Source organism: Ambystoma mexicanum, chromosome 8 (assembly GCF_040938575.1).
Source record: "Ambystoma mexicanum isolate Mex_15411 chromosome 8, UKY_AmexF1_1, whole genome shotgun sequence".
Lineage (NCBI taxonomy): Eukaryota > Metazoa > Chordata > Amphibia > Caudata > Ambystomatidae > Ambystoma > Ambystoma mexicanum.
Window position 1 is genome coordinate 691,306,471 of NC_090929.1, and position 21,629 is coordinate 691,328,099.

At 45.7% G+C, this 21,629-nt stretch overlaps 1 protein-coding gene across 1 annotated transcript in view; it reads right to left on the bottom strand.

Moving 5' to 3' along the window:
- WNT8B (Wnt family member 8B) overlaps positions 1-21,629 on the bottom strand; it is a 659,832-nt gene that overhangs the window by 23,162 nt on the left and 615,041 nt on the right. The window contains exon 5 of the mRNA XM_069610494.1: positions 791-933. Within this exon, the coding sequence (XP_069466595.1) occupies positions 791-933 (143 nt within the window). The remainder of the gene's footprint in view (positions 1-790; positions 934-21,629) is intronic.

Below are 21,629 nucleotides of genomic sequence, written 5' to 3' on the forward strand. Positions count from 1 at the left end.
TTTATCCTTGTTTTCTGTGTTTGTTTGTTTTTTTTGCACATCTTGTAATTTGTCGCAGTAGTTTCCTCTTCCCCACTAAGAGTGAGCTGTTTTTATGGAGGGACTTCTTTGCTTGTTTAGACCAAGTTGTCTGTGTTTGTTGTTAAGGGGTTAGTAAAGGGGTTTAATAAAGTGCAGTAATCAACCCTTAATGAATCTGCAATCTTTCCTTCTGGATCTTTCACTACCGAGTACCGCTTGGTTATTTCTCTTATTGATTCTTTTGTCAGTCTTAATCGTGTGTTTCTATCACAGATTTCTGTTGGCATCTTCACTTGTTTCTCATAACATTTGGAGCTATCCATGAAGTGATCAAGATGTTATGATCACTATGTAATGTTCTCTTTACTTTAAATGCGGATAAAAGGGAGAGCAGACCTTTTGACACATATATGTGGTCAATTACTGCTCCCCACTCCTCATGTTCCCATGTGGGGATATGAGGTTTATGTGTTTCGGCTATTGGAAGCCAACTTTTTGAATTAAAAGAAATAACTTTGTAGTAATTCACATGAGCCAATACCAGGTTTCTCTACATATCAGAAAAAAATCCATAGGTAAAATATTTTCGATGGATGCCCAATACATGTAAATCGAATAACCTTCTTGTTTCTATAGTGGGTGCGGACACACCTTGTCTTATTTGTAAGTTACTTGTGTCAGAGGCGGCAAATGTACACATTTAGAAAATGTCTCCAAAACATGGCAATTCTTTTCTTAGTGAAAGAGTAAACAGATAGTTGGGCCTCACCTTCCTGCCAGCTTCATGATTGTGGAGGTTCATGGCTGCTCTGGCATCCTGTCCAGTCTCAAGGGCATCTACAAACTGCTTGGAAATCGCCTCTCCGAACCCCACGTTATCGCTGCAGCCACCCCAGAGCCAGCCTTGCCCTCCTAGGAACACAAGAAACCGCAAGAAAGGGACACTAGTTAGACAAGACATAGGCTGCCAATTGCTAGTTTACAATACATGAGTCATTTTCTTTCTTTCCATCGTTTTCACTTCATGTTTGAACACTGTGCATCTTCTTTGCTATCATAACAACCTGACATGTCTTCACATATTTTTCTGCGGCTGAAAAGAAGTGTCCATGGGTATCAGAGTGAACCATTTACATAAACAATGTTCCTGGGATATGAATAATTAGAAGGCCTTTCGCCATAGCATGAATAACATTCCCACCCTCCAGATACAGAGGAGCTCATTTTATAAAATGAGTAATTTGGTGGCAGAGAGCTATTACGTTTGCACTGCACCGTAAACGGCTCGCTGCCGCCAAATTGTCACCGTTTGCATGGTGGTACAAAAGTGCAGGACAAAAGGCGCCATACACGTGTACCCTGCAGTTTTGCACTCCGCCATGCAAAGTGAGTAAATGCTGCTGGGCATGATCGCATGCCAGGCAGCGTTTACTTATAATTGTGAGCGCCGCTTGACATGCAGGAATGGCAAGCGACGCTCACAATTACAATGAAAATCTTTCCGATCAGGGTTTCATTGTAATTGTACACACTGCCTGCCATGCGATCATGGCAGGCAGTGTGTACAATGGATCCTTATGGGGTCCACCTGATTGATGTTGCTGACGGGGCCCAATAGGGATCTTCAGCATTTGCGCCGGCATGAAAATACATGCCAGCGGAAATGCTGCAGCATTTTTCTGTCAGAGAAGAAGGGAGGCGGCGTGAACACAAGTTGCATTACAAGGCTTTTATGCCTGCCATTGACGTTATGCCCCCAGAGAACATGAGCCCCAGAGTACCTTATTTTTTAAGTGAGAGACTGAGTTAGGTGGCTTGTATGCTAAGGATGTGATCGAGCAGGAAGTCAGCCACAGCGACTTGGAGGCTGCTGCATACTGCTGCTTTCATTCCCACACCTGGACACAAAGGAGGGCTCATCTCGTAAAAAGCATTTGTTCTTCAGCGTCCAGTGGGCGCATTCGGTATCACGGAGACACCCAGACTGTAGGCTTGGAACCATTTGTGCGGCAGTGGTAAGAGGTAGAACATCTCTTACTGGAAAAATGTTACATCTAGGTATAGAAGGCCAGGTAGCGGTCGGGTCCATGTTATTGGTCCGGCCCATACAGAGGCAGCTTAGCTCAGTGGAAGAGAATGGTTCTCTAAGTGTTCTATCTGTGTATTTATTTGGGGGTAGGTATGCAATTGAGGCATATGGGGTAATGTCTGCTGGCCTCGTGACCAAGTGGGTGCTCATGCTTCCAGTCCCAATAGCCTGCATTTAGTGACTCAGAGACTGGCATTCCCTAAAGAGGTCTCCTTTGGCGGAGCTGGGTAGCCTTGGAAAATAACTGATATAACCTGTGCTGTAATTTTAAACACTTTTTTTAATTCTTTTTAAAAATGTTGTAATACATACGTTCTGCTTTAGATCATTTGGGGTAAAAGAGTGGACGTGGAAACAGATGGGTGAATGATTTTGAGTCTGTCGTCATTTCCTTGGGTTGTTAACAAGGATTTCATCACACATTTTGTTTCAGTAGTCAGGGAGAGACATAAATATTGCCAGGGCCAATGTAATTTTCTGGGGGCAGTAGTTGGACAAGCAGGGTGATCCTCAAGTGTATGTGCCTGAAAGCAATGTTCATGGCACTACATTAGAATTGCTAGAAACTCCTGAAAAGTGATACAACTTGTGCAGTTAATGGTCACAGGCCTGAACTGGGGAAGAAATGGGCTCAGGCAAATGAAAAAGTATTCCAATTGGAAAATGCTAATTCATGACTTTTCTTTGCAATACACCTGAGGTGGCACATGTGTGCTTGCTCAATCACCGACTTGGGAAAAATGGAAAACAGCACAGGTGCAGTTCCTGAAGTTTCTTAACAGAAAGGTAACAGCATCAGCACAACACTTTATTTGTGGCTTTCTACAACCAGGTATAGACCACGCCCATCCTAAGGTGTCTTATACAGATTTGCATTTACCAAGCACTAGAGCTGAAGGAAAAGACACCCAACAAAGAATCATGAATATTCTCCCCCAAAATGACCTGTAAGCAAGTTTCCAATTTTAGGTGGGAATAAAATGGAAAATCCTGCATGGGAATGTGGCCCAGCAGCAGCAGATACTCTGTGTATGATTGAAGGATCTCTAAGATTGGAGGGCTGTCTCTCCGTACGACCAGATACAAGTCCAACATCTTAATGCAATCAGGAACAGGAACAAATTAGAATATTTCAGCTGGCGGGAATGCGCAGCATGCATCTGGTGTGGGGGAAGGTGGAGAGTAAAACATACACAACCAGGCAAGGTGTTCATGGAACCATTCTCTTTCCCAACCCTTAGATTAATCGGAACATGTTTTGACTTTTGGGGTTGCCCAGATCTGTGATCCTTTGGGTTTCAACCATGGATTTTGCTGGTGACGGATAGCAAGCAACATTCATAATGAGTGTGATTTACACAGATTAAGGAGAGGGTTATTATGTTCACTAAACTGTTAGTATGCACTGCACAATACACAATTTCTTTGCACAATATATGATTTTAAAATATTTCGTTGTTTTGAAACAAATTCTAACTAATTTGCTTAGCCGTAAAGACAAATCTTTGGCAGAAATTCAAAATGGTCAGATTCGTCATTCATATACGTGGCTGGTATGCTTGTTAATGTACAACCGTGTACGGCGGTGGTGCTCACATAGTAGGAGGGCAACAGTTTGTATTTCTATTTGTATTTATTGAAGAAGGGAAGCGTCATTTTGACCAGAATTAAGTTTCCAAATGAGCAACAACAGAGAGCAGAGGTAGCCTTGTCTAAAGTACCCTTATAACAAGCATTGTTAATGCCAACAGCATTGGCTTTTGTGTGGGCATGGCATAGGCATTTGCCAGGCACTGCCATAATGATACTTACTGGTCATTAATGGCAACAGCTGCAAAATAGTGCTAATACTTTGGCATATGATAACAGTGTCTGGCAAAAGCCTATCTAATACCTAAATACAAGGCAAAGCTGTTGGCTTTGCCAGTGCTTGCTCTTAACAGGACTTCAGTTAAGGACACGCATACTGCTTATAAATCAAGTGGCTGAAGCATACTTGGTTAAGGTATTTTTATTACACTAGTAGCACATTTACATCGCCTATTAAGCAATTAACTCTAAGAGAAATGCTTTGAAATAACACCGACAGGCACCCAGAGTACAACATTTGCTGTTACTGCTTGATAAGGCAAGCTCAAAGAGATCCCAGGAGGATGTGTTTGGGTGATCGGGTCAGGTAGTGGGTGGGAATGTCCGTATCCATAAGGATTAACATGGCCATGGGCAGTCATCGGTGGGTAAATAACCAAACAACACCTACAAGCTTTGTCCTAGCAGTATTCCAACGCAATGGCACTTTAGCGCCACCTACTAGCAAAAACTAAAAATGATCGGATTACATGAGTTGTAGGAGTTGATGAAGTGTTAAGAGTGGCACTGTATACCAGACAAAGGGACAGAATCACAATACATACATATTTCTGACATTAAGAGCCTGAGGCTGGTGATTACATTATTATAATTTACATAGAGTAGTTACCGAGGGCTAAAGGCAAGATAGGTGGGAAGGGCAGTGAGTATGGATAGGAAGGTGGGTGGGCGAAGGGAGTTCCTTCTAATGCTATCAAATGAAGCTGGAACCTCGATCTGAAGAGTCCCAATGTTGAGCTTGCTTTGATGGTGCTTCAGTGGAGTGCGGCAAGTAGTAAGAAAGCGTGAGCTGGCGCAGGGCGAGTGAGGTACAGATTGGTTTTCAAGAGATGAGGAGTGTGGAGCCTGAGGGGGAGTGAAAAGTAAAATGCAATCAGTGGGATAGTGAGGGGTCAGACCAGTGATGGATTTAAAAAGAGAAATATCAGGAGCATGACATGGGAGACATGCGAGACATGCGAGACATCCAGCTTGGTGAAGGTGTGAAGTGGTGGAAGAGGATCTGGGAAGGTTGAAAAGGGCGAGTTGCAAATCTAAGAAGTTTATTGGAGGAAAGTACAGGCTTATAGGGCGTCTAGGGGACGTCCAAGAAGAAGGCAAAAAAATGAGTCCAGCCTGCATGCTGAGCACTAGAGTAGAGATTAGGGTTTTAGCTGAGTGGTATGTGAGCTGTGGGTGGATTTTTCTATTGTTTAGGAGGATGATTTGCCTATGGAGAGAGTAGCTGTGATGAAGTGACGAATTTCAGCGCCCCTCCCCCCCGGGGGAATGTGGGTGAGGAGGGTGGGAAGACATCATTAGATGGCAGGGTTTGTTTGTTTGTTTGTTTGTTTGTTTTATTATTTATAATGCGCGAGCGTACCCGGGGGTATCAGGGCGCAGACTTTACAAGAATTTTCGAAGCTTGGTTACACTACACGAGGAAAATACATAATACAAATATAGGTGCACAAATGTTATATACAATATATACAAATCAACAGTAGGCCAGCAGGCCGTAATGTAATATACAGATAAGCAAGAGGCACACGTGGTTACGATGTGTGCGTGTAGCGCTGGACACTACCTGGTTTTAGTGGGTCTCCAGTTTCAGCCAGGAGATTAACTTGGAACGGAAGTTCTGATAAGGCAAGTCTGCTCTGAGGTTTGGAGGCAGGGAGTTCCAGAACTTGGCAGCTTTTACCGGGAAGCTGTTGCCTCCTATAGTGGCCCGTTTGTAGTGGGGGACAGATAAGCAATCTTTGTATGCGGTTCTGATGGGTCTTGAGGAGGATAGTTTGTGGAACCTGTTGATCAGGTAGGTTGGGGCTGCGTTGTTGAGAGACTTGTGGGTGAGGGATGCCGTTTTTAAGAGAATTTTATCTCTGGTGGGGAGCCAATTGTTCTGTTGGCTGAATCCTGTAATGTGTTCTCTTCTGGAGATGCCCAGAGCTGCTCTGAGAGCATTGTTCTGAAGGGTTTGCAGTTTATTGGTGATGGCCTTGGTGGATCCTAGGTAGAGGGCGTTACAATAGTCAAGGCGAGACAGTATGAGGGCTCTGGCGAGTGTCAGACAACTAGTGTCGGACAGGAAAGGTTGGAAGGGTGGGGTTGGATTTGGAGGTTGGGAGAGTTGAGCATGAGGCAGCATAGGGCCATTCAAAGAAGGATGGTGGTTAGGCAGTTGGCTAAGTGTTCGAAGATTGTATGAGTAAATGAATGGAAGGAGAAGAAAATCTGAGTGTCGTCAGTGAAGGGGTCACAGTTAAAACCAAAGGAGGGAATTCGTTTTCGTGGGCAGGAAGTGTAAATGATGAAGAGTAGTGAATCTAGGACTAACCCTTGGAGAACACCTAAACAGAGGGGTATAGAGAAGAAGGTGTTGAAGTTCTACGAGACTGAGATGGAGCAGTCGGACAGCTAGGAGGACACCAAGTCGAGTGCAATGTATTTGAACCCCCAAGGGAAAGAGTTAGAAGGAGGATGGGATGTTAGACAATGCCAAAGGCAATGCCAAAGGCTGCATACAGGGCAAGAAGGATGACGCTAGACAAGAGATGGGAATGTTAGGCAGAGTTCAAGAAGTTGCAGATGTGGAATAGAGCAGTCTTGATGGAGTGCTTAGATGAGAATCCAGATCATAGATATTCACTGAGTGAGTGCATCTCAACATACGTTACAGAGAGAGAGAGAGAGAGAGAGAGAGAGAGAGAGAGAGAGAGAGAGAGAGAGAAATGTAATAGGGCGACAGTGAACAGAGGTGAAAGATGCAATTTCCTTGACAGTTTGTGTTGCCAAGGGGTCTATTGGAGAGCAGGATTTGTTGGCAGAATGGAGGTGGGTAGAGGTTGTAGGGGGAAGTAGGATAGAAAGGTGATGATGGGGAGGGAGTGGGAGGAGTAGAGGGGGCAGCAGAGTTAGAAGGATGTTCAGGGTGTCACGCATTTAAGTGATTCTAGAGGATACATTGAAGTTAAAGTCATTAGCTGAGCGAGAAGAGAATATGTAGCGGTTTTTGTAACATGGTCTGGAGGGTCAAAGATAGTTTGCGAGGAAGCGTGGAGAGAGAGGTAATGAGCTGAGTATAGAAGGAGGATTTAGCTAAGTTGAGAGTGGTGTTGAGGGTATGGAGAGAGTCTTTGTAGGTTGTTAGGTGAGTGGGGGGGATCAATCTTTGCATGGTTGTACCCAACACTTAGATAAATGGGGAGACCCATAGACATGGCATGCATGTGAGGTGTGAGGGAAGAGGCAGTTAAGTGGTTGTCAAAGGCGATGGATGCTGTAGAATTACATTAAATGACATAGTTGGACCGAGTGAGCACATGGTGTACACAGAGCTTGTAGAGGCTCTGACCTAGTGAAGGTAAAGGACCAGGGTGTTTGGGGATGAATTTGCATTTGGTAATAGATGACGAAGGGGAAGCGAGAGTGTGGGAAACAGATGGTGAAGTGAATGAGCAAGCTATCAAAACGGGAGGCTTCAATTGTGGGAGCAGAGGATACAAGGATGGACGATAGGAATAGGAGATCCAGTGAGTTGCCTTGGGAGTGTGTGGGAAGGTTGTGTAAGTTGACTTAAGAGTTGTCGGAGAAAGTGGACCCAAGCTGTAGCTGATGAGCCCTGATCATATTGGATAGGTTGAGGTCACCCCTTATGATGGCAGGAACATTAGCTGGAACTGTTTCAAATAGGAAGTTAAGATTGGAGAAGAAGTGATTGAGGAAACTAGGTTGATAGAAGGTGAGGAGGAGATTTAGGAGTTGAACACAGATGTGCTCAAAGGGGGAGGGAGTTAAGTTATGGGATGGAAGGTAGACTAATTGTGTTTCTTTGCTGGTCATGAAACCGACACAAACGCAGAGTTTGTGTGCTTCCCTCTTAAACACTTGTGTACATACTTGCACTGCCGAAAGAGTATGGACGTCTTGGTGCCCTAGGCTGCAAGTTGTAATTACCGACCTGAACCAAGCATAGTGGACCTAGCGGGTGCAAAATAAAAAGCATCTGAATATTTTAATAGGATTCTTAATGGTAATATGTTAATAATGCATAAAGTACGAAATTCGAAACAGAAATATTAGGAATCCACTTTTTTTATTTGAACAGCTGATTGACTCTTAAATTATGTTCAGATATGTTAAAGAGATACTGAAACATACTTTATAGTTTGTGGTGCAAAAGTGTCAATTGGAAAGCCGGACAGGTTGGCAACAATGTTTATGTTTATGAGGGTGAAATTAACCTGGTCTTTCTGTGGGTTTGGGTCATGTAAATTTCAGATTTTTAAAAAGTAAATAACTAAGGATGTAACACACAAACACGCTTGTAGAATTGTATAGTGCCTTTCACCATAATTATGGTCCAAACGTGCTGTTGGTTGAACGCCCTAGAAGGGACTGGAGTCCATATATTTGGGAGGATTCGCAGGTGTTATTATGCGTGTGTCCATTTCAGCCATTAAAGATATGCAAGGGTGGCCAAGACCCTGCTAGTCACCCATTTCTAAATGGAGTGTGTAGGGCCACAGCAGAGGTATACTATGAACTAAACAGGTATTGTTTTTAAGCAGATAAGAGTTATGTGGGAAGCCACAGTTCGAATTTGTGTCAATAAAAGTAGCTTCATTCTTATGGCAGAGGTGATGTGCAATAGTGTTTGTGTTATATGTGAGGGAAGGGTGTGTGGTGTTAGCCTGTGTCTTCCGCTAAGTTGTGAAGGTGAGTGTGTGAGAGGGGAAATGGGTTTGCTGTACAAACATCCATGTCTACTTCCTGGGTTCCATCTGTGTACAGGAGCAGTGCCACATTTCACAGTCAATCTAAGTGCTAGATGAATGTATGGTACTCACCCTCTGAGAGGTTCTTAGAGTTATTGCCATCCCTGGTTCCTTCTAGTGCGACACAAGGTCCGATTTTATGATTGCATGCAGCAGCATGTCCCACCCTCCTGTGTTTTAGAGTTCAATGCAGTACCAACCACGAACGAGGGGTTTCGATGTGCCCGATTGTCCTCCTACGGGATGATCAGCGTGATTTTCTCAAGGTTTATTTTAAGTGCGATGCATTTCGCACACTCCATGCCAATATGAGTGCAATTCGTCCCCCAGCGTCCTCCTCCAGGTGATTTGTGTAATGGTCAGTATTCGTTCCAAGTGCAGGTTAATGGAATGACTACATGAGTGCTATATGTGTGCTTTGAGTCCCACAAGGAGGGTTGGGTGGCAGAGCAAAGCGGTTGAGAGGAAAGAAGAGGCTAGAACCTGACAGAGGGACAGGTTGGGGAGTGTGTGGGGGGGCTGCAGGATGAAACATGTGTGTGAGTGGCATGGAGTGGGTGCGGGGGTCTGGAAATCAGGGGAACAGCCAGGTTTTGAGGGCTTTCCTGAAGGGTAGGTGATCCTCTATGAGGTGAAGTGTGATGGGGAGTAAGTTACAGAAAGTCGGTGCAAGGACAGAGAAACAGCCACCTCCTAATCTGGAGAATTTGAAAGGAGGGACTACCAGGAGGTTTGCTGAGCCTGATCGGAGGATTCTGGTGGAGTGGTAGCGTGTCATCTTGTTTTTAGAGCAATTCCAGGCCTTTCTGGTGAATTTCATGGTGGGTAATGCACATGGCTTTGAAGGAGACATGTCGGCTGATGGGCAGCCAGTGAAGTGTCCTGAGTGTGGGGGAGATGTGTTCTCTGGAGGAGAGTGCGAGGAGGATCCCTACTGCGGAGTTTTGAATCCGTTGCAGCTTTCTGAGCTGGTACATAGGCACACCTAGGTAGAGGGAGTTAGAGTAGTCTAGGCGTGAGCGGATGATGCCATGATTGCGGAAACTCTATGGGGTAGGAGAGATAAGGACAATTCTGCTTGAGGATGTGGAAGTGGAAGGTGCACAATCTGGAGACAGCATTGATGTGACGGGAGAGGGTCAGGTCTGAGCTAAAAGTGCATCCTAGGTTTTTGACTGAGGGTTATAAGTTGGGGAAGGAAAGCTATTTTGCTGAAGATTAGGATTTTGTTTTTTCCGAGGTTGAGGAGCAGGTGATTGTTTGTCATTAGAGGTCATTGTCTGAGAGCCAGGATGCCAGGTCTGGGTGGGGTGAGGAGGGGGAGTTGGGAATCTTCAGGATGATATGAGTGCCGTCAGCATAGTTCTAACAGATGTAATTGTGGGAACGGATGAGATTGGGGAGGGGCAAAAGGTAGAGGTTGAAGAGTAGGGGGAGAGGGAGGCTCCCTTGGGCACTCCAACTGGGACTGGGTGGGGGGCAGAGGAGAAAGGATGGAGAGCGACGATTTGGGAGCAGTCAGAAAGGAAAGAGGAGATTCATCTGAAGGTGGAGTCCCTTATGCCTAGGTCAAAGAGTCTGTTTGTGAGGATGGAGTCGTTAATCGTGTCGAAGGCTGCTGAGAGGTCAAGGAGGATTAGAGCAGCGGAGCCCTGAGAGTCCGCAGTTCTTTTCAGGTCATCCCAAATAGAAACCAGGGAGGATTCAGTTCCATGGAGGGGTCTGAAGCCAGACTGGGCAGGGTCAAGAAGGTGGTGGGATTCGGTGAAGAGACTGGGCTTTCAGTGAAGAGACTGCGCTGGTAGTATGCAGTGCGATCTAGTAATTTGGCTATGAAGCGATTCTTGGTGATGGGACGGTAATTGGAGGGGAGGTGGCGGTCAAGAGAGGGCTTTTTAGTAGTGGTTTGACATGAGAGGTTTTGTATGCAGGTGGGAATATCCCTGCTGTTAGTGAGTGGTTGATTATAGATCTGGCAATGGCGCCTGCACAGTTGGAGGAGAGGCTATTTTTGAGGAGGGAGGAGGGGGGCAAGGGTCTCCTGGGGAACCTGAGTGGTAGCTATTTGAGAGAATCCTTGAGAACTCGGGATAGGGTATTGCTGAGAAAGAGCTGAAGAGGGTCCGACTTGCGGGCGGTGCAATGTGGGTGATGGTATAGGGACGGAAGGAGTTGGTAGTTTAGCGTGGATGGAGAGGTTTCTTTCAATGGCTATGTTGAAGTAATGGTCAGAAAGGGTGTTGCACAGTGCCTGGGAGATGTGGGGCAGAGAGGAAGAGCAGAGGGGCGTCTTGAACGCAGAGATAATCTTGTGGATTTCTTTGCATGGTTGTTTGCATTGGCGATGCAGGGGGTGTAGAAGGCATGTGTGGCTTTTCTGATATCGAATCTGTAGGCTAGCGTCTGTCTTACCAGAGTGGCTTTGTTTTGGGTGGAAGGGTGGGTCAGTCTGTGTCATTACAGGCGGTGGTTGAGGGTTTTGAGGAATATGAGGCATGGGCTGAACCACCTGGGGGAACGACCTGTGCGGTGGGACAGAGGTACTGTGGGGGTTAAGAGGAGCAAAGCATCTGAGAGCCATTGGTCAGCCAACCATGAACATGAATCAAGAATAAAGTTTAAGTCAACACAATTCTTTCATCTTTGTCCAAAATCTCTTCAAGTAGTAATTTGATTTCCATAAAATGTAAGTAAATTGTTCCTAAGCTTTAATATAGGTGCTATTCCAAATAAACCCATGCATACATATCCCACACATAGGTACATATAACAAAAATATTTGTCTTTTGAATGTACATATGTCCTTCCCCACTTTCCCCACTGTCTAGCCACCCCACAGTTGCTGGGTGGCTAGACAAAATACAGCCCTTGGACAAAAGCAACCGACCAAGAATTTTGGTAAAGCTCAGAATTTCACCAACATCTTCACACATGCTGGTGGAAACTCTCTGGAGAGTGTATTAAAACTCTGTACAACTTGTGTAGTCCCTAGTATAACTTATGCCATATAATCGTATAATGAAAAGGAAATAAGTTGGCTGAAAGCATTGGAGAGAAACCTATAATGCAGAATATTGGGCCTAGGTAATGGCATCCCAGTGGAAGCCATACGATTGAAATTGGGGCTGCCTTCGTTACAAACCAATTATAAAATCAGACGTAGCATTTGGTTATTAAAACTGAAGACTGCAGAAAGTGATTCAATCCTGGGAGACATTGGGCCTCATTACACGGAAGGCGGTAAGGGTTAACGGTCACCGGTACGGGTACCGGTGACCGTTAACCCTTACCGCCTTACTACAAGGTCCCTTTGCGGGACCCGACCTTAACGGCTGGTGTAGACCAGCCGTTAAAGTTGGGACCTGCAAAGGGACCTTGGTGCTAATTACGGTACCGCAATTTGCGGTACCGTAATTAGCTCCTTCCCCATTCCCATTATGCCCCATGGGGAAAAAATGGGAATGGGGAAGGGCCATGGAGAAAGGGGGAATTACCGCCCCGTCAACCTTGGAATGGGGTGGTAATTCCCCTTTCCTCCATGGTGGTACCGGCGGCAACCATGGTGCTAATAGCACCATGGTTTACCGCCTACCGTGTAATGAGGCCCATTGTTCTAAAATTGAATAATGGAACTAGTAAGTCCCACAAGTTGTAAACGATCTAGTCAGTTCCTGTAACGAATTCCCAGGGAAAATAACTTGGTCGCCTGACTTGGAAAATAACTACTGGATAAATAAGAAAGAATTTAGCAGATAGATTTATGAATGGGATTGGTCATAACATGTTGTCCCGTTAGCCACTTTAAAAAATCAGTCAGATTATGTGAAGCAAACCTTTAAGTACTTGACAATGATGAACTATGTAAAGGTTAAACAGAACAAAGAGCTACGACGCTCTATAATGCAATTGAGATTGCATTGTCTGCCTCCTTTAGCGGTAACTGGTGCCTGGACAAGTGTTCTGAACCACGAAAGATTTTGTAGTCTATGCTCGGAGTCTCGGGAAAAAACACAACATTTGCTAACGCCTTGCCCTATTCTCATTCAAGATTATAAATGGCAAAATAGGAAATGTGTAAATGATATGAGCTCTATTAGGGGTGCTCAATTCTGGTCTTTTGTGCTCGATTGTGTTGTCAAACTGCATTTAAATTGTGGAATAGGATTTTGATTTAAAAAAATTGATTCCTGAGCACATATTATGCACTTTAAGTATTATACTATTGCACTTTGGTAATAATGTTAATGTTGACAGATTATCATTAATGATAATGATTTTATTATCTGGAGTTTATAACTATGAATTATGCTGATTTTAATAACTAATTTCGATATGTTCTCTTGTGAATTAAGTAACAAATTGATTTGAAAATGTTAGCTTGATTTTTATGAATTTAATCGATTTGTCGAAATTGTTATAAAGCGTATTTTATTGTTGTGTTTAAGGTATAATTTAAACATATAACACCAAATAAAATAAATAAATAACGTTTAAGTCAACACAACTCTTCCTTCTTTATCCAAAGTCTCTTCAAGGAATAATTTGTTTTCCATAAAATGTAAGTAAAAGCAACCCAACCAAGAATTTTGGTAAAGCTCAGAATTTCAACAATGTCACAGGCTGCCCCAAAATGTCCACTAACCTCTTCTCTCTCTGTTGCCTTCTATCTTTCTACTCCCATGTCACCTCTCTGCTGCGCCAACATCTGGAACCTGGAAGGAGACTTTAGGTTGGATCTTTGACAGGACCCTGCAGGATTCATCACAATAGCTACATGCTCATCCCTAAGGAATTCCCTGCAGGCTTCTTTTCCTTCTCCGCACAGTTCTCAGAGGTTAAATGCAGCTCATCCCATAAGTACCCCTTGTCAATTCCTTTATTGTCTACACGAGAATCATCCTCTTTCTTAAAATACTCTCTCTGGAACCTCTCTCAATTTCTTTGCCCATCTCTTCCTCACTTTCCTCTTAATCTTTTCTCACCCTCCCCTTTGTGCACACACCTTCCTGATTCTGCTAGTGTCCATAACTCTGCTGTCCCTCTTTGTCTCAGATGTTTATTGCCTTCTTCACCCCCTCTACTCACCACTGTACTTCTCCAGTAATGCTCTCTCACCTACTTCTGACCTCCTTCACTCTTCAACTCTCCAGATTATATTCAGTTATCCGCTCTCCCACCTCAGTCATTAATTCCTCCAGCAACTACTTGTCCCTTTCCAACTTATTCTTCCCTTTCGTCAATTGGTCTCCTTTTCCCTTGTTCTCACTGGGCCTCATTACGAGGTGGGCGGTAAGGGATTACCGGCACCGGTAAGGATACCGGTGCCTGTAATCCCTTACCACCCTATTCCGAGGTCCCTTAGCGGGTCCATTCCTCAATGCCTGGTTTTGCCAGGCGTTATGGAAGGGACCCGTTAAGGGACTTCAGAGCTAATAATGGGCCCGCTAATAGCAGGCCCGTTATTAGCTCCATCCCCATTCCCATTGAGCCCTATGGGGGCTCGAATGGGAATGGGGAATGGTTCCCGGAATGGGGATTTACCGGGTCCTCCAAGGTCGGAATGACCCGGTAAGTCCCTATTCCAGGAACACGGACCCGGAATGCGATAAGGGGGTAGCCATGGCGCTAACAGCGCCATGGCTACCTCCTACCTCGTAATGAGGCCCACTGTCTATTATGTGGGCCTTCTGCTACAGCAGCTTGGACCCCTCCCTCCTTCCAAAATGCAGATGTCCCTCCCCTTTTATTCATCCTGTGCTTGGCACTACTGGCGAGCAGTGCAGGGTTCACAGGCGTAGAGGACCCTCCTACGCGTCAGAATGGAGGCCTCAGAGGTGGTAAATTGGGGGATCTCCAGGGACACTGTAGTGCGGCCTCACTACACAGTCAGTCACATGGCTTACCTGATAGCAACCGCTCCACGTAAGATTATGAAAGAACACTACTACTCCCAGAATCCCGTGCTCAGTCAAAGTCAAAACCAGGACCGGATACCAGGAAGAGCCCACAATGGGGAACACCCAGCAAGTCGCCAGAAGACCAATAGAACATCAGGGAATTCTTCTCCAACCCAGGCAATCAACATTTTTCCATCAAGCAGGAAGCAGAGGACTACAAATTCCATAATCCCCATGATGTGTTAAAGGAAAAGCTGGGGCAGACTGGGAAACCATACTCATGGTTACAGGAACAGGAGAACTTGGGGAAGAGCAGACCCACCTACAGTGGAGATTTTCTAACCCAGGGAAAGTAGACCAGGCGAACCTACACTTTGCCCACAAGAGAGAAATAAAGGCACCCTTCTTCCTTCCTAAAAATAAAGGGGAGGCATTGATACTACAAATAATATTAGGACTGACCTGCTGAATACAGATAAATGCCAACACCAACAATATGGCGGGCACACTTATCAGCAAAAGGAAAGCGTGAGAGCTGCAGGCAGAAAGCAAACCGAAAAAGGTATGACAGAATAGTAAAAACCAAAAAGGCCAATCAAGCTCTTTATGTCTGTCACATTAAGCTCACCCACAGGAGAGTTGCAGGAACTAAGGTGCTCTATACAATCACAACAAAACCTGCCCACAAGCCACAGCTGAATATCATACTTCTTAGAGCTATCCAGAGGAGGAGCCAGCACACTATAAAAGGAGCCCCAGCACCAGTCAGTTTGTGGATTGTTGGATAGGACGACAGGCGGGGTGCAGAGAGAGTTGGTGAAGGAGAGGAAAGAACAGTTTGGAGGAGAGAAGGGGAGATTAGAGGAGCACAGTGTGGTGAAGAGTGGGTAACATCTTAGAGGGGGAGAAAGATGGAAAGGGTTTTGTGGAAAATTGGTGGGAGGAAAGGAATGGAGGAAGGATTACCATCAGTAGTGAAGGAGTGGGTGGATGACAATTGTTGGTGAAGGTTGGGAGAGTTTGGGATAAGGTGGGAATGTTATCAGAGGAGGTTCTGGAACTAAAGGAAGTGGTGTAGCAGTTGTTCAAGGAGGTTGGAGAATTTTAGGAAGAAGTGGTAGTATTGCCACAGGGGATTGGCAGAGTCAAGGAGAAGGCTGGCAGGTGGTTAATGGAGGTTGGCAAGTTAAAGGACGTGGTTGGATAGTTTAAAAAGGAGGTGCAAAGATTGACAGAGGAGGGTGGAGAACAGTACAAAGGGGACATGTACTATCAGGTGGTGGAAGGTGGTGAAGATGTAACGTCTACAGTCTAAGAAGTCTGACAAGCTGAAAGGTGGTGACTTGATGTCAGGGAGGTGGATGGAGAGATATGTTTGAGAGCAGATGAGAAGACCAGTGAAAGAACCACAGGGGAGGCGAAGTACTTTAGGTGGAGATGAAACATCAGGGAGAGCAAACCCAGAACAAGAGGGTTTGGGTTAGGGATCAGATGCTCATCTGAAGGAGAGGAACCCACTGTGCTACAAGCATATATTATGGCAATGAGGAGGCCATGCCCACTTGGGGTTTTAGGGAAAAATGTGAGGTAAGGAAAGGACCGGTCAACCAGCCAAACACTGCTCGTCCAAAGACCTTCCTCCTGGCAAATACAGTGAGCCCAATGGAGACAACAAGCTTGGTGAAATCTCTACCACAACCACTGGAGGACATTATTTGGCAACTGAGATCCTACCCTTGAACTGGGTAGTTTCCATACCTAATGCACACCTTTTGAACGGACGGAGTATGGGACATGCCAAGTCTTCTCCAAGCAAGCATGTGCCTAGAGACCTTTGTGGAAAAGGACTGTGGAGATTACTATCCTGTGCCCTTCTACCCATACCCCACAAGTTCAATGTAAATAACCCTTCACAAGAGTTATGATTTTCCCTTATCCCTCAAAGCCAAAGGCATTCCTTTGCATTATTGAGTTAACAAAAACTCCTGAATTATATGTTTGAATCACTCTCATATGTTCATCTTGGTGGCTGACCTAGTAACCCCTTTGGTCACCTCTCTTCTATTTAATCCTGGGGCTCCTTCTTGCCCAATTCTCTTGACCAAATTCATCCCAAATTTTTGTCCCTATCACCCTTCGCTATTATTCTCATCTTCAAAACTCTTGTCTTCACTGCTTTCCTCTTCTCTCTGGTTATCACTCCCTGTCTCCTTTCCTGCTCCTTCTCCCCCTTTTGATTCTGTTTTATCTCCTCCAGGTTACCTTCACTATCTTTGGCCACCTCTCTACCACTCCTTGGGCCTCATTACGAGTCCGGTGGTAACCGAGCCAGAAAAAAACGTCAGGTTACCGCCATACTCGTATTACAATTCCGCCTCCATTATTCCTGGAATTACCAGGGCATTACGAACTCGGTGACCCAGGAATTCTGGAGGCGGAATTGTGTAAGTCCCCATTCCCATGGAGTCCCATAGGGACTCCCCATGGGGATGGGGACAATGGAAACACTGGTTCCATCTAAGAAGGAGCCAGTGTTTCCATTTCCGCCTTCAGGCGGGCGATGTTAAACCCGTCAGGTCAGACCTGGCGGCAGTGACACCTCCCGCCTGGAGGACTCTTAATCAGCTGGTCTGGAAAGAACGGTGGTGGCGTTTTACCACCACCATTCTTTCCGGACGGGCAGGGTCGTAATGAGGCCCATGTCTTCTGTTCCAGCTTTTCCTCCAAACATCTGGACTCCTTCTCCAGCTCTCTTTGTTCCGTTCTACAGACTTCTCCAAAGACACTACGTCTCTAGCTCTAACCAGCCACAAAGGAACCCCTGGTTCCAAAATTCCTGCTTGTTTTGTAGTGGTCTGACTCCACCTCCTCCCCAGCCCTCCCTTTAATGTTAAGGGATAGCTGTGTGTAACTGTTGGGGCTGTGTAGTGATTGGTTTATTCTTCCTTGGCCCTGGAGCGCCTTTCCTTCTATCTACAGAGAGGGTCCTCTCTCTGCTAGGTTTGGGTGTGCGGGTTTGTCATGGAGAACTTGGGATTTGTAGTTCACTCATAGACAATTGATGTCAAATGATTTTTTTTCCATCTGTCTACATTCTGGCTTTAGGTCCTCCAAGTTGTATTTGGATTTAGGCTCAAGCCTCACGCATGCACAGACTGACTGGGACACTGCAGAGAGGCAGTGGGTCTGTTGCGCTCCACAGGCAACTTCTCCATGGAGAGTTGTCTCAGGATGGAATTTGGTCAGTAGCACTACTGCCATATTATTGATTGAACTTATCAGACATGAAATGTCTCTGTTTGCTTTGGTCTGATTTTACGTATCCCAATCTTAAAGAATGGGTGGTTTCAGTATGAGAAACAGGGTGTGACAGTGGCAAAGCTAGAAAGTGAAAGGTGAGCTACTTGCAGAGACCAGTAGTAAGAATTCAGCGAGGAGCTCTGGTTGTTCTGTCCTGTTACACATTTGTATGATTTTTTAACTTCTAATGCTTTAGGCCTTTCCTTTCTTTGTCATGTCATGCTAGCGCATGTTATGCCTTTCTGTATGTAGCTTGATTTTTTGCGGCCCTCACAAAACCCTCTCACCATTCTACTTTCTACCTTATCCTAAACTGCTCCCCCATTGTCCCACTATGAATCTGCCTTTGGGATTTGCTCCATATGCCTCACTGCAATATTGCTCCAATGTTTCCCACTGTTTACTTGCACCACTGTGGTTTGCTCTTGGTGTCCTTCTATAATTTTGCCCCTCTTCAGTTTTGCTTCCTTGTGCCCAATGCAACTAGTGCCCTTCTGTGATTTTTCTCCCTGGTGCCCAATTTAAATCACTTGACTGTCTCCTGCATGTCGGACCATGGCCTCAAAGCATGATGAGTTATCCCTAAGGATGACACCAAGACTCTACCCTCTATGGAATCCCTAGTCTGAGCTCTCCTCAAAAACTATTCTCACACTGGGCCTCATTACAAGGGTGGTGCTCCCGTAATGAAGGCTGCCGGTACGGGACCGGCACCCTTCAATACGGGAGCACCGATTACGAGGTTCCCTTTGTGGGACCCGGACCAGACGTCTGGTAAAACCAGACGTCTTTTCCGGGTCCCGTGAGGAGAAGAGGGAGGTAATAACGGGCCATTCGTAATGTGCCCGTTATTACCTACCTCCCCATTGAGCCCTATAGGGGCTCAAATGGGAATGGGGAATGGTTCCTTCAAGGAGGAATTACCGGGTCCTCCAATGTTGGAATGACCCGGTTATTCCTCATTCAAGGAACCCAGTAATGGAGCCCGGTTTGGAGGCAGCCATGGTGCTAAAAGCACCATGGCTGCCTCCAAACCCGTAACGAGGCCCACTGTCTGCTTGGTACACAGTTGGCTATGCTTCCTATGTTATCCACTCCTCCCCATGTTCCACCACTGTTATCCAGGACCAAGGGCTGCACACTGTCCACTGCCAGTGATACCAGCCCACACTGTCATGCTTCGTCCTTGGAAATGTTGGCACCAATGGCGACTCCATTAGAAGGTTCCATCACGTTACACTCTGCTGTTCCACTAGCGGTCTAGTGTTATTTCAATATGGCTGCCGCCGCCACTATTTCTCAGGTTCCTGCTCGCGGCTCCGAGCATTGCAACCCACAGTCTTCGGTGAGACACTCGTTTGTTTGCTTGCTATTTTTTCGCTTGCTCTGTCCAAAGCTTGGCTTTGCTTTTTTCGCTTTGGCGTTCAGATTCCCGTTAGCCTCCTGCTTCTCTGTTCTCCCTCTCTCTCATTGCGCAACCAGTTTCGGCAGCTGCTCTGGGTCGTTTCCTGGTTGCCACTCCTTTCTGTGGCTTCTCCACTGGATATCGCCCTGAAGCTCTTACACCTCCCTTGATCTCTCTTTCCTTCTCTTTGTCTGCTGTCTGGGGTTACTTCAGTGCATGACCCGCTATCTACATCTATTCTACCCTCTCTTGCTCATGCTGTTTGGTAATCCTGCACACGCTGAAGCTGTGCCTTCCCTGGATTTTGGACTACCTCATTCACGAAGGAACTCACTCCTATTAGAATCCTAGTAAACCAGAACTCTCTCATACAGAATCTGACCTTCTGCAACATCTCCGTGCCCCAGCATCACTCCAGGTTTTTTTTTTAGCCGCAAGGCTTTTTCCTTGTTGGGGTCGGCTCCTCGGAATCCCCATTGCCAGGTGTAGCCCAACCCACGCAATGTGGCCTCCAGTGGAGCTCACCCTTACCTCTATGAGAAGAAGGAAAGGAAAGGTGAAGAGACTAAGAAGACAAGAAGGAAGAAGAAGACGGAGACCCAGGACAGTTCTACTGAAGACCCAGGTGAGGAGGGTCACCAGTGACTGAGACACCTTACAAGTACTTTACTGAAGGTCACCACTACAAAGACATCGTCCAAAGGATACCCCTACTAAGGCATTTCTAAGGCCACAGATGATGGATGCGCTAGGTTGCCCACTGGGCACTCCACGCTCAAAAACACTATCTGCATACCAAGTAAGGCACTCACACAGAGCAACTAAATAACTCTCCCATAGAGCATAAAGTGACAGAGCACTAAACCTCCACAATCAACTTACACATCTTAGTCCCAGACAATAAATCTTAGCACCACAGGCTCACATGGCTCCCCTTCTGGACACTAATTCCTCGATGACCTAGACACAGAACACCTAGAAACAGTCCTGGAAGCAGAGATCAGGGTACTTACGGTCTGCATGCATCAACACATCAGCAGATACATCTTTCATTTCCCCTCTCTCTCCACTAACCTAACCCACCCTCCACTCTTACACAACTGCCATTGTACCTGGATACCATAGAAATGGAAGGGTTGCGTGGCAAAACACCCAATAGGATAACACAACATCACACCAATCCTGCACATACACATGACAGTACAATAATTTTCCAGGCAGGGCGGTAAAGCTGCTGTTGAAAGCCAATACAAATAAAGAAAATATACTTTACTAATGTGAGAAGGTAAACCTAGTACTGTGGGATTTACGTGTAACTTTATTAGCATAACAGAAAATATAATATCACTCTGCTCCTAATGGAATTAGATAACTCATGCATTCACTATGCAACATTCCCACCCCAAATATTGATGTACATAAATAAATTCAAACATAGCGCACAACAGGAATAACGTTCAAGCAAACTGCTGAAATACCACCAAACTTGTAATGAGGCCCATTCGTCTTTATTCTCCCTGACAAGTGTTAAGGCAACCCTAAAACTGCACCTAGTATCAATATAATGACAATATTTACATTTTTGGAGATCAGATAATCATGCTCCTACATCTATATCTATTATGCTATATGTAACAAGACAAGTACCGTGGCCTTGTCAAGAGTTGGCAAGAGCCCCTCTCTACAGGAAGGAGAATAACAGAAATCCAGAGCCAGTCTTGTCCCTGAGGTTGTTGGAAGCAGCAGAGAGGACCCCATCTTCTGCACCCCCACCTTGTGCAGAAATGTTTGTTTGAAGACCATTATTACCACCAACCTTACCTTTGTTAGTAGATTCTTGCCATATTCTTCCAGTTACTTTCCGAGCACCTGCATCCAAAGTCAAGAATGCAGCCCCAACAGAAAAGAAACCAACACCATCACCGGAACAAGATTGGTGGTGGAACAAGAGAGCCGCTGAAGTGTAGCCACTGCAAAACGCCGGAGACAACGGCACTGCATGACTGGGAGAGAGAAGCCACATCACTATATGACAGCACAGGAGGTACTGCAGAGCCTCTGGAGGGAGCTGGCGAGCCTACACAAAAGCACCAAAGCCCCCTGGACCACCAGGGAACAAAAAGGGAATGGAACCCACCCTTCCCAAAGAGACTTTCCATCAAACCCCAGTGTACATTGGGGCAGATCAGGAATGCGAGCATTGGCCTTCCTGAGCTGCCAGACCCGTTACGCAGAGAGCCTGTGCAGAGAAAGTGGGCGGGGCTTAACCCCCTTTCGAGGACTCTTAC